This window comes from Anas acuta, chromosome 25 (assembly GCF_963932015.1).
Source record: "Anas acuta chromosome 25, bAnaAcu1.1, whole genome shotgun sequence".
NCBI classification, from domain to species: Eukaryota; Metazoa; Chordata; class Aves; order Anseriformes; family Anatidae; genus Anas; species Anas acuta.
This window is the reverse complement of record NC_089003.1, coordinates 945,265-962,564: the sequence shown is the minus strand read 5'-3', so window position 1 is coordinate 962,564 and position 17,300 is coordinate 945,265. Positions and strand designations below refer to the sequence as shown.

At 50.9% G+C, this 17,300-nt stretch overlaps 1 protein-coding gene across 3 annotated transcripts in view; it reads right to left on the bottom strand.

The window, feature by feature from the left end:
• MLLT6 (MLLT6, PHD finger containing) overlaps positions 1 to 4,947 on the bottom strand; it is a 44,402-nt gene extending 39,455 nt beyond the window's left edge. For 2 of the 3 annotated variants that reach the window (XM_068660648.1, XM_068660649.1), the window contains exons 1-2: positions 4,760 to 4,947; positions 1,212 to 1,291 (exon numbers count right to left, since the gene is read on the bottom strand). In XM_068660648.1, coding sequence (XP_068516749.1) covers positions 1,212 to 1,291; positions 4,760 to 4,868 — 189 coding nt within the window. In that variant the 5' untranslated portion in view covers positions 4,869 to 4,947. Of the gene's footprint in view, positions 1 to 1,211; positions 1,292 to 1,796; positions 3,191 to 4,759 lie in introns of those variants that run through there. The other variant, XM_068660650.1, reaches the window with a different exon arrangement.
• Between the last annotated feature and the right edge of the window lie 12,353 nt (positions 4,948 to 17,300).

Sequence of the window (17,300 nt, the reverse complement as noted above, 5' to 3'; positions counted from 1 at the left end):
GCCAAGTTCTTCGCCCATCTGCAAAACAGATTAAACTTTTGTACTGCAGCAAGCAGAGAGCCCAGCTGAGATGGAGCACGCTATTTGCTCCGTTATGCACAGATCTGCGTATTCAGAGGTCACCTACAGCAGCTTCACTAGGTGTGTACTTTAGAAAAAAATGGCTAAACCAGTTCAGAAGGCAGCGCAGATATTAATAAATGTTGTTTGTGCTGGTTGAGGCATTCCGTATGTGAAAAAGCCAAAGTTTAATCTACATTGATTTTTTTTAAGGAAGTGAAGGGAGGAAACAGTCTCAGATTTATTGCATGGCAAAAGCAGCATCTCTGGCATAACTGACATGGTAAAGATCTATACCCTGGCCCCCCAGCAGCTGGTTGGTGTAGCTGAATCTGATAAGGGTTCACATGGGAAGTTGCAGAGTAGCTGGTGTGCTATAAACTCACAGCCTAGTTTACTGCACAAATAACTTTGCCACATAGACGGGCCTAAGAGGCAGTCCTGGCCTGATTGTTTCCACTTTCCTGCCTCACCGGGAAATGCCAGAATTAATTAAGAACATTCGCAAAGTGTTCCATACTGCTAAATTGCTACTTAGACAGAAACTAAAACCTGATCCAGCTTCCTGTCATTTTCTCTGCTATTTAGCAAACTCAGAAGACTTTCTGCAGGAGACTTGCTGCAAATAAGATATGAATGCCAACTCATCCTGTCTGTCAGTACGACAACATACACTGTACAGCAGCATCTCAGGTGCTAACAACTTTCCTCCACTCCAAAACTTTCTGAGGAGTTGTATAGAAAAAACTGCAGGGAAGCCACCTTCTAGAGGAATGGCATTACTTTTTAGGAGATTGAGGTCCCTAGATGCAAAAATTTCATCACTGATAACTTGCTTAAAAGTACCTTTGGTGGTGTTTTCATCAAAATGGCTAAGAAGGCTTTATAAAGCTGTTTGACATAATTATTTCTGGTGTACAAACAACGAGGGGAAAGATTTTCGAAGAGAATTAGTTTCTCAGATAGGTGAGGGGTGAATGCCTTGTCCACAGTTACACTGCAGGCTATAGGCAGAGCTGGGACTGCAACCACAGCAGTGCCGAATGCCAGGCTCCGTCACTTTTGTCTGTGGCCCATGCTGCTTCCAGCAGAGGTGTGAAGGGCTCTGAACCAATTTGTTCCGTGTAAGTACAAGTGTGCTCTGTACTCACCACCCTGGCGGCTCTCTCTTGAGATTCACATTTCCGACAGAACCACGGTCCGGTAGGAACCTGGACAATTCCATAACAAGCTGGAAGAAAAGCAGAGAGAGTTCATTTGACTGTCTTTAAATTGGCTGTTAATTTCTCAGCTGCATATAAAAGTTTGCCAAAGCTGTTATTAGTCAGATTGGTAACAAAAACAAAAATTACATCTGAGCAGCATTTTATTCCCCTTTCCAGTTTCCACACCCTGCAACAGCGGACAGCCCTTTGCAAGAGATCCAGTGTGATACATTTATTCAAGCTTATTTATACGCTCACACCCAGTATAAAATATCCTTATAAAAATATGTCCTAAGTGGGAACACAACACTTCATAAACCAGGTCCAATTCTGGCCTAGTGAACACAACCAAGGTAATTTCTTACCCCTTAACTTCCAAAATGTCACTAGTGATTTAATATAAAATTATTAAATGGGTGACTATTAAGCATCTTAACCATAATTAAGACTAAGATAAAATCTCAGCATCATAAAGGAAGTAATCTCAGTGTGAGTTCACACAGATATCAAGAAAAAAAAAAAAACATTTACCCTGCACACTCCCAACTTGTAAGTCACATCCAGCAGCCTTTTGCAGCATGCTTCCAACATCACTGAATTCAAGTTTTTTAGGACTAGCCCCGGAAACAGGTTCTGCACTGATACAAGGCTCCAGCTGACAACCCAACAAAACTGTTTTTATCCAGCTACACCAGGCATCCCTCTTGCTTTCTCTATCTCTACTGATTGTCTCAGGGTCTCCCTGGGCAAGCTGCAGCTCCCGTTCCTTTGAAATTCATTCCCTTCTCTGGTGGGGCAATGTTTCCTGAAGACCATTCACCTTCTTTGCTGACCTCCTTCTCACCATTCAGGGATGGTCTTTGTTGAGTCCTCGAGGAAGCTTTTCTGACCCAAAAGGGCTTTTGACCACCACACGTGTAGGTTTAAAGCAAGAGGCTGGCAAAGATAGGGGTAAGAAATAAGGCTATTTGTGCCCAGGTATAGGAGTCTCCTAGGAAAGAAGAAATTATATTTTCCTTATTCCACCTTCAAATGTGAGCTGACGGTTGGAATGGAATCCCAGTCACTCGAGACATCTGAAACTAGGTTGGACAAAGCATCTGAAAATATCCTGCTGGATGCAATCCTGTGACGTCCCCTGGGAAAAGGACCAGACATGATGCGCAATAGGTTTTCTCCATCCCTCTAACGTCTTTTATGCTATTTTAGCCAGGAAAACATGATTGTGGAGTTAAACTGAAAGAAGTGACTGCAAGATGAGCCAAGGCAGATACACAAGAAAATAGAAACTACATGAAAGCAATGACAGAGGAGCCTGCCTTGGGTCCATCTTTAGCAATGGGCTTAGGGCCAAAAGCAAGCACTCAGCTGGAGCCAGTGCAAGCTTCTGTGCCCACTGCTTCGAAGAGAAAGACAACAAGGAAGAAAACAAGGAAGAATGCAGCACATAAATAGGGTAGAGTTTAAAATATTATTTCTAAATGTTCTTCACTATCTTATTAGAGGCTTCATTTCCAATCAGATGTTTTTGTCAAGGAAATGGTACTGTTTTTATTTTTTTTTTCTAAAATCAGCTTTAATGTGTAGCTATAACATAAGCTTAAAATAAACAGAGGGTTCTGTACTGGGCTGTACAATCATTTCAGAAGGCAACTTTGGTTTTGCAGATATTCAAGCAGTACAAAGAGATACCAAACCTAGTGTGTGGTTGTAGGGAATGAGACTAGAAGGCCCAGCTGAACCTCTGCAGTGGTTTGCTTCTGTGTAGTGACTGAAAGCCCACCAAAACACCACGCGACTACTAGGTTTGTGAGCGGGCTTTAAAAAGGGGACTGAAGGTATCCTGAACACCCACTACACACTGCTACACTCCTTATGAATTCCTGCATCCTGACGAACTCCTACAAGCCCTAAACACACGGTTGTGCCTTCCGAACACCCCAGCAGTGCCCTCTCCTAACGCCTCCCAACCCTCCCAATGCCGCCCACCCTCTTGGCTGCCTCGCAGCGAGCGCATCCATCTCCGTAACCGTGCGGGCCCACGAGCAGGCACCCTACAAGAATAAACGGACTGCAGATTTGAGACTGCTCTAGCCAGCAAATAGACGTGTTGATGTTACTCTTGGAGGTGAGCACGAGGATGCCAGTGCCCTTATTCTCCCTCCACAAATTGCTGTGCAGAGGCACGTTCTCTAGCGGGTGGCTTGACAAGTCTTGGGAAGAACGCAAGAGTTACAGCACCAAAATTAAAACAAGCCAGCATCCTTGCAGAGAGACCCTACACGCTGCCGGTCACACGGAGGCAACCTGGCGGGGCTGTTTTAGGGCAGGAGACACCCAGGCACCGACTGAACGGAGAGAAATCCCCCGCCAGCTTCGCTTCCTCTTTTCACCTCCCCTTCAGTCACCTGGTTGCAAGCGAGCTCTCGCAGAAGATGTGAGCGCAGACACATCAAACGTAGGAAAAGCAGAAGAAAGCTCAACCTACAGACCCAGAGACCTGGCCTGACAGGCGGGGGGAGGCAGCGCAGGACAGGTTCCCGGCCGGAGACAGGAGCGCGCAGCAAGACGCGGAGGGAGAGCCTGCCCAGGAAGAGGCTGGAGATACGCTGGGAGATGGATGGGATAATAATAGATGGGAAAACAGACGTGCCAGATGAGCCCAGAAACCTCCGTGTTCCTCCAAACAAACCAAGCAGCAGCATCACCCCACCTCGCTGCCGCCTTTAAACGGCAGCAACCGCGCACCCGTCCCGGCGTCGGTGCCGAGGACAAACTTTCCGGCCCGGTAGCGTGTGCGAGGGGCGTGCTCCGAGTCATTTAAAATGCAAATGGCCCTTATCGCGGGGAGGGGAAGGGCCGGCTCCCTCCCTGCCCTTGGGGGCGGCAGCTCCCGGCCCGAGGCCGCCCCCGGGGGGTTACCCGGGGCCACGGGCGGCCGCGAGCCGAGCCCGGGCACGGGGCGGCGGAGGGGGGGGGGGGGGCTCGGGGCTCTGCCCACTGCTCCCCCCGGAGCCCGGCACCGGCCCCGGGCACCGGGCAGAGCCCCCCCTCCGCTCCCCCTAACCCCCCCCCACGGAAGGAAGCGACCGCCGCTCGCTGCCGGTGCCCCCGGTAAGGGGCAGCGCCCCGAGCCCCGGCCCGTGGGTGCCCCCCCGGGAGCAGCTGACGGCCACCTCCGGTCCCCTCCGCTCCCCTCCGCTCCCCCCGTGTCCCCCCCCCCGGCTCCTCCGCGGCGGCAGGCCGGCGGCGACACCGTTATTTGGAACAATGGGGATAAAACAAAGCCCCCCCCCCCCCCCCCCCCCTTCACCGCTCCGCCGGCCTCCCCCGCCGCTCCCGGGGCGCACGGCGGGGGGAAGGCGGCGGCGGCCCCGGCCCCGGCCCCGCTTTAGCTCCGCGGCCCGGGGCTGGCGGCGGGGCCGGGCCGTACCGAGCCGTGCCGGGCCGTACAGAGCCGTGCCGGGCCGAGCCGTGCCGGGCCGGGCTCTTACCTTGGTGCACCGCCACATTGCAGCCGTGTCCATCGCAGTACACCAGCGGGTTCTCCGCCCAGCCCCGCTCATCAGAACAGACACAGCAGCCTCCCACCATCTCCTTCATACTTCCATGAGGGTTTCCTTCCCCCCCTCCTCCCGCTACGCACACACTCCTCCCTCCTCCTCCTCCTCCTCCTCCTCCTCCTCCACCTCCTCCTCCTCGCTCCCCCCCTCCCCGCCCGCAGCCTGCCTTTCACACGGCCGCCCCCCGAGGGGCTGGGGGTGCCCGGTCCCCCCCCCCCCCGGTAGCAGCGCGGAGCCGGGAGGCGCTCGGGGGTTTGGTGAGGGTGGGGGGGGGGGGACACCCGGGGGCGGCGCGCCCCCGCCCCGCGCCCCGCACGCTCGCCCCGCGCCCGGGCACCCGCCCCCGCGCGCCCCCGCCCCGCCGCCCCCCCCCGGGCCATGATGGCCGCGATCCCAGCGGGGCCCCCCCCGGAGCCTCGCCCTGCGGCGGGGGGCTGCCGGGGGGCTGCCGGGGGGGGGGGGGGGTCGTGCTTTGCTTTGGGGCTGGGTTCTTGTGGTTGTTGTTGTTGGAACCCCCCCCTCCGGCCGCTTGATGCTGCTTTCTTTATGGTTTTGTTGTCTGTGTGCACCCCCCCCCCCCCCCCCATCCCCCCCCCAACCCTTCCCGAGCGGAGCGCGCAGGGCTCCGAGCGCGCACCCGGGGGTGCGAAGCGCTGGGTGCGCGCCCGAGCAGCCCCCACGGATCGCTCCCGAGCGATGAGTTGCGACCGTTCCCCAAATCCTATTATCTCCGCAATTCCTCTTTGACAGATTGGGGTTCCGCGAGCGCCACCGCCTGTCCCGCTCTCGGAGGCTCCTGCTGGAGGAGTTTTTAACCCGTTGGCACCTGTTTTGTGGAGATACCTTCCCAAGGAAGGGGAAAAATGGCCCCTTGGGGGGTTACGTCCAGCAGGAGAAACGTCAGAAATCCCATACAAACCAGTTAAAACAAATAATCCTAGAGCACAGGGAGCATGGCTCTGTGGGACTGCAGCTGGGGGTCTCCACGCGGTATCATGGCACACCACCATGAAGAGACAGGGAGAAACAAGGAAAGCCTGAGCACAGAGCACATAAATAAATAAGTCTTAGAGAAGAGGCCCAGGAGGAACCCAAGGAATTCGTGTAACTTGTCCGTACAGCTCCAGCAGGGCCAGCTGCACCTGCAAGCACTTGCCAGGGGACACAGAGCAGCGGGGAGGAAAGAGCCCAGGTCTCACCATCTCTCACATAGGTCCATCCCCAGCAGACCATGCTGTCCTACAGAAAAAAAATAAATAGGAAAAGCAGCAGCGAACAACTTTTCACCTGCAGTGTGATAAAGAAAAAGCTGTCCTCTTGTTGCTGCAGTGCACGGCTCCGTTACAGCGGTGCTTTTGCAACAGGTCGGGCTGCTGGAGGAACGGTACCCAGGAACCCCAGTACGAAGGTGCACTTAAACATTCCCAATTTGCACTTCTGCTGTTCAGTTCTATTCCTGTAAATCCTTGCTGTTATAAACAGAAGTGTTATGAATTAGACCCAAAGAAGAGAGCAGTATATCTTGCTTAGGAAATGCATGGGATTCATGGAAACATTCAACAACACAAAAACTTTTTTTTTTCCCCCTTGTTTTCTGATGGGTTGTGAGCACTGAAGGGAGATGGTTGTGGTTGTGGGAAAAAGGAAAAATAAATAAATAAATAAAAATTCAAAAGCCATTCCTGCTGAGTCCAGGAACAGGCACTTAAAAGTGTTTTCAGATGCTGGCACCCGTGGGAGTGGCTGGGAGGTCCTATCTCTGCTCAGAAGTCCTCAAAACGATCGATGTTCCTGCAGGACTGTGCCCTACCTGGAACACAACATCAGCAGTTCCACTCGCTGTCCTACAAGCACACCGCAGCAGCGGCTCCACGAGAACTGTTCCTGATTTACAGTAACTTAAACAAGAGCAGAAACGGCGTCAATATCTCCTAGACTGGTCACCTTCCTCTTCTCGCTCCAAGTTTTTCCCTTGCGTTGGGTAGGCTTTGAGAGGTCAGCATATCCTGTCATAGAGATTCTTTATAAAAAAATCTTCTCATCAGAGAGCAGAGAGGAAACCCATTCCAACAGCCCTCATAATCACCAGTTTAGCATCCTTTATATTGCACCTGTTCAAGCGTTACATCAAGGGGCTGGAAGGCAGACGGCTCCCTGAGAAGCTGCCTGCTGGGTTGCTGTCTTCCTTTTATTACATTCCTTTGAGAGTCACAGGGGCAGACAATACGTTCACCACATTGCTGGAAATTCACTGAGCCTTAGCTCACTTTTCTGGGAGGGTTTCCCCTCCTCTCCCCCTCTTTTTTTCTTTTATCTATTGTGTTATGAACTTGTTTAAAAGAAAGGGGGGAAAATCTGGCTGGTTGCCTTTGTAACCTGGAGGAGATCCTTGTGGTTTAAGGTTGTCTTAGACTACAGGACAAAACGCTAAACATCCGCCAGCCCCTGACGGTCTTGGTTCCAGTTGGCCATGCTCGCAGACACTTGGACTTGAACTGCAAATTTGCCTTTAGGGGATTAAGTTCCAATTTACATAACTAATCCCTGCGGTGAGGAAAGGCGAGGCCAGAGAGGAAAGGGCACGACTGTGCCTTGAGAAAAAATTGGGCAAAAGTTACGGCTATGAAAACCGAGACAGGGGGATACTTCGGTTACATTGTTCATTTGTTATTTTATCAGTCTAAAATGTGCTCATACCTACGAAGAGAGCCAAATTAAAGTGATATATACTGACTCATGGGAAGCACTGTCCTCGTGTATCTCAGTCATAACCGCGGGCCGAAGTTACAGGAGTTATTACTAAACTTAGTAGTTTACTGCTCTATACAGAGAATTTTTGATAAGGGAGCTGGCTTTTCCACAGGCTCATACATCATGGCCAGTGCTGTCAGCCTTATTTCTGGCTGCAGAGTCTTTGTTACAGATGATCTTTCATCGGGGGGAGGTCCTTTGCATTTGCTGGAGTAGTATTTAAAAATAGCATAAACTTAGTTATCATCTAAGTCGCTGACAGGGAAATCCTTGAGATAGAATGAATAAAATATTCTTACTGGGGTGTAGGGCCTTATCAGCGCATTTTTTTCATTCATACTTCAGCTATTTTGTCTATAAAATACATAAATCTCATGCTAAAGAAAAGAACGACAAAATAAAAGGAAGAAAATTTATCTTCCTTACAATAACTCCACGTGCTCCTAGGAAATGTAAGGAGTGATCGGTGCTGGAGAAGTGCTTATGGCCTCGCTTGCACAAAGCGTCGATGCAGGGAAGTGCCGGGATGTGCATGCTTAATGGCTCGCAGTGATAGATTGCCTCTCTGCGCAGGATCCTGGTCTCTTCCAACAGCTTCTCCTGGGAATGAGACTCCTCCTTGCCTTCGTTTATGGGGAAGCTGTCGCTTGAGATTACCGTGAGTAAGGACGGTAATTTATCTGGTTGTGTGTAGGGCTAACACTTGCCTATTTGTGGACAGGCAAATCTGAGCCCCTGTTTAACGAAGCCATTTGTTCTATCAGATTTTATCTTATTCCTATGGGCAGGTGGAAGGAGGAGGGAATTGTGCAGATAAGAGTAGTAATCCTCACTAGGCAGCCAAATTCCTTGAGTCACTAGCAAGAACCACCACTTTAAAGTATAAATCTCTCAGTTTGAACTGAGGGATCAGTGCAACAGATAGCAGCAGCAAACTCTTATCCTCTGTTAAGAACAGCCACTAGGGAGAACGGGACATAATCGGAGAACTCTCCGATTTTTTTTTTTTTTCATTTTAGACCAAACTTTTCATCCTTCTCACAAAGACATGTGCACGCTGAGCTCCTTCATCTTTTTGTAACTGCTCACCAGCACAGCAAGTGGGCTGCACACATTTTATTACCAACAAAAATGGGAATGATGGTAACAATAGCGATGCTAAGTAATCAAATGTGACTCAGTGAATTACACAAAACTTCACCCAGCTTTATTTTGTACCTCTCCTGCATGTAATGCTGCTAACGGGACAGTTCTGGGCTCTTGTTTCCTTTGCGGTGGGCTTTTAAAGCGCATAAACTTTTTCCTTTGCCCTCCACCAAGACCTGATTGTATTACCTAGCAACAAATGGTCCACGTTCAAAGGTCAGCATGGACAGGGTGTCAAAATCTTGGTGTTTCTCTGCACCGTAGGTAGGGGAGGTGTGATTGCTGACTTCGGATGCAATGAAGCCCCATCGCAGCCAGCACGGTGGTGTGCATTCTTCCAAGTATACGGGGCTCCTTAACTCTCTTTTCCCACTGAAGGACAAGAATTCCCACTGAGGCCTTCAAATGCTCCTCGTACCCCCAGCACTGACGCTGGGAGCTCGGTCTGCAGCCTGCAAAGGCAAAGTCTCTGTTTAACCAGGAGCTTCAGCCACCTCTGCAGCGTGCTGCCTGGAGGGAGAGAGCGGGACCTTTGCCCCTGCTGTTCATTAACCACACCTACCAAAACCCCCCACTTTTTGTCTCTTTCCTGCCCTGCTCAGATCCTAACAAAAATACGTGGTTGAGGTATCTTTCTTCGAGAAACTGCTCTGTTTAGTGCGGATATTTATGAAAGAAAAAGGAACAATCAGCTTTCAGAGTGGACTATTGAATCAGTGCTTGTGTTTTACTAGCTGGGTTATTTTCTGCTTGATCTCTTATGGGCTAAATGCTGCATTTTTAATACATGAGCATACCCAGAAAGATTCAGAGTACAGAAAGCCGAGTGCCAACCACATGCACTCCGAGCTCTGCTCTGTCAGTGACTTTCTGGCCTTGGACAAGTCACTTCCTCCCTTTGTGCCTCATTTTCCCTCTTTGTATGCCCTATTCCCTACTGCAGAGCCCTTTTGGATTGTTTATCTGCAAAGCACTGTATAAGTGCAAGTTATTATTCATTAAACAATGTCATTAAGTACTTTGAAAGGAAACAATGATGTCATTAACAACTTCGAAAGGAAATAGTGCCATTAATGGCTTATAAAGGAAAAAAGTAGCAATTGAAATATCTTCTGTGCCGGCCTTTTTTTCCTCCAGCAGCTTAAATCAAATGAGATGCTATGGCATATTCATCTTCATGGTTTTGATGCATTTAAAACAGTAAAATTGATTAATATAGTAGGTCATTGGACAGGAAGGCAATAAATTTGCTTTCGGTATTAAATTACTCTTTTATGAGTGGAAATATTTTGAAGAGATTGTTAGAATCCCTCTCTCTCTTCATCCCCAAAGCCCAAACTCCCACGCTTTTGTGGCACACAGGTCTTCGTGGCCGTGTTCCAGCCCGCTTTTCTGACTGTCCTCTCCCACCGGCGAAATGAGGATTCCTGTGGGCCGTGCATTTAACGTGGGTTAGCTCTTTGCTCACTTCTTCCTGCAGAAAAGCGCGTGTGCTGCAGACCGTGCAGATGAGGAACATCTCTAGAACAAGTCCAGTTTAACAAAGCGAACGGGATAATCATGAAATCACATAAACATTGCTCTGGAAAGAACTTGAAGAGACCAATTAGACGAACTCCCTACGGGGAGGCAGAACCAAGGACTTATTAGTGTCATATTATTTTTATTATTACTGTTTACATTAGGCAGTGAAAGTACACAATTAACAGAGGAGTAAGTGATGTGGTCGCTGTCCAGAAACCGAGATTATTTTTTTAGGAGCCTGTAGTTTGGCTTTTAAGTTTTTTTCTTAGGGACCTAAATAGATGCCTGGCTTTAAAACCAAAGCTTTCTACATGACGTCTTGCACAAGCTTTGAGCTGCTCCCATTTCTTGGTGTGCCCAAAGCTCTGCAGATGAGGAGCAGGACCCAGGCTTTCAGGAGCATTTAACCACTCCTGGAGCACCTTGGCACAGCAGAGGGTCCGCTGGTTCCCTGATGCAGGACATGAATCTGCAGCCTGGGTCCCAATGTGAAAGAGAGGATTTATAATCACAAACAGATTTTTTTAATGGGAGTTAGGCACCTGTTTCCCTTTGTGCCTTGGGACTTTTTCCTCACATTCCTATGCTTTTAGCGCCTCTAAAAAATCCTTGGCAGTAATTGAAGCTTTGCCTATGCCCACCAGTCGCACTCATTTAATTGGTTTACCAACCAGTTTAATTAAACCCTCTGTTTTGACATCCCCGTATTGGTTTAGAGCACTGCATCAGCGTAGCTTACAATCGTACGCTCAGTTCTTGGCTGCGCTGTCGGAAACTGCCTCTAAGACAGGAAGCCTGAGGTGAAAGCCCAAAGGTAGCAGAGCCTGCACAAAGCCAAACCGTTGTTCCAGGCTGAAGCCGTCTTCCCAGGGCTGAAAACATCCCAGGCCAGGCAGACCTTGTGGCTTGGCACGGTGTGGGCAGGACGGGGCAGCCTGCGGGTGAGGATGCCCTGTGCCCCCTGCCACCAAGCCGCCAATGATCCTGGGTGCTGAACCTGCAGGGGGTCAGTCTTTCTCCTCCCTTCCTCCCAAGTCACCTATATGTGTATAATTATATATGTGTGTGTGTATAATGAGTTCTCAAGCTGTTTTCTACTATACAAAAGAACCCCTTACCCAGCTCCATAGGAAAAGTCACGCACGGAGCTGCGCAGAGCTCTGCTGCTCTGTGGCCACTCAGTAAGTGGTGCCCTGGGCTGGGGAGGGGGCTCGGCTGTACCCCAGGTCCCTCCTGCTCCCGGTGAGCCCAGCACAAAAATCCCTGCCAGCAGCCCAGCGAGTGGAGGGCGTGAGTGGGGTCTGCAGGTTGGGGTGGTGCAGGGACCCCCAGGTCAGGTGCTGGGGCTGTGGAGCTGCCCGGTGCCTGGAGCAAGTTTGGGGCTGGGAGCTGCTGGGGCTGAAAAAGCCCCGTGAATATTGACAGGAAATGATCGGCGGCTTTTCTGGTTGCGAGCTGCAGCGCTGAGGTTCAGGCAACGACATCCTGTCCCCGCGCAGCGCCGGGGCCGTGGGCGCGCAGCCTGCGGGGGCCAGGCAGGAAGCGGGGGCACGGGGTGGGGAGAGCAGCCCGGGGACCGGGACCAGGTGTCCCCGAGCGTGGGTGTCCCCGTGCCGCCCCTCGCCTGTCCTCTGCGATGGGGGAGGTGGTGGCCTCCCTGGAGCACGTCTGTCCCTCCTCCATCCCGCTGTCCCCCATCCTCCATCCCTCAATCCTCTATCCTTTATCCTCTATCCTTCATCCTCCATCCTCCATCCTCAATCCTCTATCCTTTATCCTCTATCCTTCATCCTCCATCCTCCATCCCTCCATCCCTCCATCCTCAATGCCTCCCTCCACATCTGCCCATCACCTCTCCGCTCAAACCCCTTTGGGCCAGCCCCTGAAAACCCCACAGGGCCGCCTGGGACAGAGGCGGTTGGTGCCCGATGTGGGGCCGGGCGGCTGCGGGCAGCATTTCACACGTCTGTACACCAGTGAGAAGCTCTGGTTTTTAGTAAGAGATGCAAGGATGGGAAAGAAAATATAACCAAGCCTTTAGACCTTCGTCACTGGTCTTGGGAGATTTGCATGGACTGTTCTGAGATGCCTGTTTACTATAAATGTCCTAATTATTTGTCAGAGGAAGCAACCGTTTCCTTTACTGGTAATTTTGGTGATTTATCATGGACGGTGCCAATCTGGGCTGCTGTTAAGATCAGCCTTTTCGTCGTGTGTCTATGTAGTGACTGTTACAGATCGGGTCAGATCTTACACACCCTGTTACTCATCAGAAATTCTGAGGCTGTAACATGTTACTTAGTCACTGGTGAGTCACCACTTGTTCCCTGGAAAATAAAAGCCAGCCAAATTCTGACATCTGACGTCTGAGGCTTACCACCAAAACACTGTGTAAAGGCACCTGCGCTCCCTCTGGGTGATGCTCCGCAACGAGAGCTGGGGGATCAGAATTCGGCTGCTGTTTGATGAGTAATCAGACTAATTCATGAGTAATATTTGGAACAAATCTGTTTAGTCCGATTGAGATCTGGCGATCTCGATGCTCGACTATTCTTCCATTCAATTTGGGAGGATCGAACGGCGTGTTTTCTGCACGTGCCAAAAATCTGGGCCAAAACCCGAGGGCAGGGCCACCCCGGGGTGCTTTGGCACAGGGCTGTAGGTGGCTGGCTTTGGGGCCGTGCCGCGGAATCCCACCGGTGCCAACCCTGCTCTAACTCAGCCCGGCTCTGATTCATCCTGCTGTTCATTTCCCTCAGCCCGTCTGCCGGATTTAGCCCCCAGTGCCCGGGGGGGCGGCAGCGCCCCGGAGCGGCCCCGCACGGACCGGCCGCGCCCCCCCCGTCCCGCTCCCCACGGGCAAGCTGGGGCCGGGCTCGTGGGAAGGCGGCCGGGGACCTCTGCTGGACGAGCCTAAAAAGGCCCTTTTTTCCCCCAAACGCGTGCCCTGCGGCCAACCCGCGGCGGGAGGCCTCCGGGGGGCGCCAGCAGCTCGCGTTTCCCCCCCGGCCCGGCTGCCCGGGGGGGCGATGGCCAGGGCTGGGGGCTCTGTTCCCCCCAGGGGGCTCCGTTCGCCCCCCGACGGCTCCATTCCAGCCCCCTGGGGGCTCCGTTCCCTCCTCGGGACGACGATTGAAGCGGCGGGGCCGGGTGGGCAGAGCCCCCTCGAAGCACACCCGGGCTGCCGCAGCCCCCTTGGCCCCCCCGAGGCTCAGCCCCTCGACCACCGCCGCCCCCCCCCCTCCCGGGGCAGGCACCCGCTCGCTCCGGGAGCGGGGCTGTGCGAGGGGCGCCGGGCAGCGCCGGAGCTTTCGCCTTCTTCCCGGCTCTGCTGGGGGCCAGCAGCCCCCTCCCCGGCGCCCCCCAAGAGGTGAGGAGGGGAAGGGGCCCCCCCCGCCTGGCGGTGAGCAGGGAGTGGGGCTCGGGGGTGGCCGCTCGGGGGAAGGCGAGGGGCTCCTGGGCTGCTGCTGCCAGCTCGGAGCCTTCCTCCGCCTCCAAGCGTCCCCAAAACCCGGAGCCATTTGGCAGCTGGAGGTAGAGTGGTGTTAAAAAATAGCCATAAAATGAAATACGGACAAACAGAGCCCCCAACCACCACCACCACCCCCCCCCCCCCGCACACACCGAGCACACGAGCAATTTGCAGAACGCGCCTGAGAACAACTCGCAGCCTTTCAATAACTTTTTCCATCACAAATCCCAGGGTTTGACCCAGCTCGGTAGCAGGTCTAGCAGCTCCTCCCCAGGTCGTGCTGGGCATGGAGCAGGTTGAGGACATTTCGGTAACGCCTGAGGGGGCTGGGGGCACCTGGGGGTCAGCGTTTCACCCCACACCTCTGTCCACGTCCGTGTGTCTGTGCCAGCACAGACCCGAGCGCAGCCGTGTAGCCAGGACGTGTGAGAACACAGGGTTGGACGTGACTCCATCCTCCTGTGTGCCAGGTTTGTGCCAGCCTCTCCATAGCCCCAGATTTGCATCAAAATTCATCTAAATATTTCAACACACGCACTCTGCCAATCCCCCTATCTCCTATTACCTGCTTTACGTGATTAGAAATTGGTCGAAGTTTTATCTCGAGACGTAGGGCTGGTGTGCTTATCCCCCGCACCCATCACTTTGCAGCATTTGGGATGTGCACACACACACGTACAGCAGAACAAACATCTCGACCGGGTCGAGCCGAAACCCTGGGGATCTGCCCATACGGCGAGAGATTTTATTATTATTGTTGCTGTTGCCAGAAACCAGCAAACTTTACAATCCAGATGTTTTGAGAGTGTCAGAACAACTTGCTGCTGCTGCTGTTGTTTTTATGGTGAAATCAAAAGCAATCGCAGTAGTTTATAATCCGAGAGCATCCAGCCCCGCAAAGAATGCAGGTTGCTCTTTGCTTTATACCTATCTAACCCAGATGCTCCGGGTATCTCCCACTGTTGACAGCCGTTTTCTTCAAAGGCTTGTCTTCAGTGATCCATCAATTAGGATAAAAAATGAGCTCTCATTCTCCTGCATTTGTTTTGGGAAGAGGGAAATTATTTAAACAACTGTATCTCCATTAAATGAAGGAGCGAGGGAGGAGAGCAGATCCCCTGCTTTCTGAAATGGAGCGAAATGCTGTTTCACAAAACATATGCTCCCTGGGCTGCATACCACCTCTCACAAATGATTATTAGCTCACGCACAGGAACGTGTACAGTAACGAGCCAGAGAAGCAGTTTTTCAAGGGTAGGAGGAGATGCCTTTCCCCTTCATTTCCTCACGTAGTGCGTGAAAAGACAAAGGGTGAATATTAATGCTGATGTCCACTCTAACCTTTTTTATTTCATTCATCCCCGCTGATTACATTTTAAAGGCCTCGCTTCCTCTCATTGTACGGTGACCAGACCTCGGCACGAAACGAGGCTGCAGCTTCCCAGTTCAGCCGTACGCAGACACCCGCACACATGGATGCACGGAGAGAGAGAAGGGGAAAGAACCGGGGTGCAACTGGGCATTTTCACTGATTTTCTGTTTGCGTCCTTAAAGGAGGTTGTGATTTCAAACCTGAGCAAACTCGGTAACTTTCTGAAACCAAACAACACTTACCGAGTATCACCCAGGCAGCGGGGAAACTGAGCAGGGCGAGTGTCAGCCGTTCCCCTTTTATTGTCACCAATTAGGCACATGGTGCTGCAAAGAGGGCTCCGGCACTTCCAGCATTTCCCGTACAGAAGATAGCTGCAATCCTCCAGGACATGTTCCTTTAAACACCCCTTTGCCTTTTTATTTACAATAAACACATTTTTGTTAATGAAACCCTCGCCCACTTGCAATCACGCCTCCCCTCCCCAAGCCCCATAAAGCTCCAACTTTGCATATCTGAGCCCTGTTCTGTTGGGCTGGGTCCTTCGGGGGTCCCAGGGTCACGCTGGGGGCAGCAGGGTCATTGTATAGCCATCATGGGTCAATAAGCAACTGGTCAGGCTCTCAATCCACATCAGGCCTTGAAGAGGACTGGGAAATGGGAGAATCCATTCATAATAATAATAAACTTGTCAATCAATAACAGGCAGGAGAAATACTTTGTAAAAGGTAAAAAAAAGTTTTTCCTTTTAAAGTTTGACAACATGAAACTTTAGACAGTTTAAAAATGCTCCAAGACTATTTGTCTTTCACGGAGGAATCTTAAATCATAATTGCTTTAATATATAACGTTTAAAGGCTTAGGAAGAAGTGTTGTAGGTATGAGTTTGCTGTGCGATTTAAATAAGAATTGATAAATGTTTTTTTTTTTTCAAAGAATATAAAATGCTCTTTGAGAGAAAAGGCAATATCTAAGACCATTCTCTGTTTTCTAAAAGGACTGAAAGATCGTGGGTTTCTTGCCTTGCATTGCCTCTAATTTCTACTGATACCAGCACGTATTGAACGGTGAGGAATAGTTTTGGTTTAAGCTTATCTTAGCAACAAAAATATTTTCCAGCATTCTTTTAATTCTAACCTGAACTAGTGAACACAATCATGCGTTAGTAGTAAATCAGTAGGTTAGACATAATGAGACTTTTCCTGGTTTATCCAGGTTGGATTTAAAGGGAAAAAAACACAGAAGCAAAGCAAGAATTAAGATTCCTTTGCTTGAAATTTGCTACAGAGAAAATGTTCGGGGTTTATTATTTAATAATCTGCTTTCTTTTTTTTTTTTTTTTTATTAATAATTGTTCCATGTGAAATGAGACAAGAGACTGGATTAAACAAGAAGGGCAGAAACAACTAAATCACAATGTAATATGGGAAACATCAAAAGGCGACGGAAGAATAATGCAAATTCTCTGCTGGCTTTAAGATCGAGGCATGAAATCTTCGATCTACAAACTCGCTGTCCCTCTCTCTTAGAAGTCTGCTTGGTTTTTGGTGTTGTTTGTTGTTGCTCTTGCCTTGTTTTGTCTTCGCAAGGCGCACACTCAGCTGTCACAAAAATCATCTTTGAAATCGTCGGGAAAAAAATAGCTTGTGAGAGGCAGCAGGAAAATGGAGGTTGTCCCCCTCCAGCCTCCCGGCGCACCCCCGGCAGCTGCCGAGCTCACCAGCACCCTCCTGCACGCCTCTCGGCGGGGATTTCTGCAGGAGAAGGAACCCTCTTGGAACTGCTCAGTTGTATTTGCTTAGGAAAACAAACAAACATATTTTTTTTTCAAGCGGCAGTGTTTATTACTGTATAATTTCCTTCAGCTGCTCTCGAGAAAATGTGGTTTCTTTGTTAGAGGATGCTGAAAGACAGTTTATTAAGAAAGATAGAAGGAAAGCACAAAGTATGAAAGAGTGCCCTTGGGATGGTGAAAGTAAGGGGAAAGATGGGTGCATTTTTAATTCCCCGAGCTGGGACCCTCCTCCCACACCAGTAAAACCCTGCAGCTCAGGGAGAAAACACGGCTCGGCCGCCAAAAAGCCACCGACTCGTTCCTTCTCCCCTCCAGCCCCGACTCCGCTGTGGCCCCACATCCTCTGCGGGCACGGGGCGGCTTCCTGGGACCTGCCCGCTTTGCACGTAAATCTGTGGGTTTTACTCCGAGC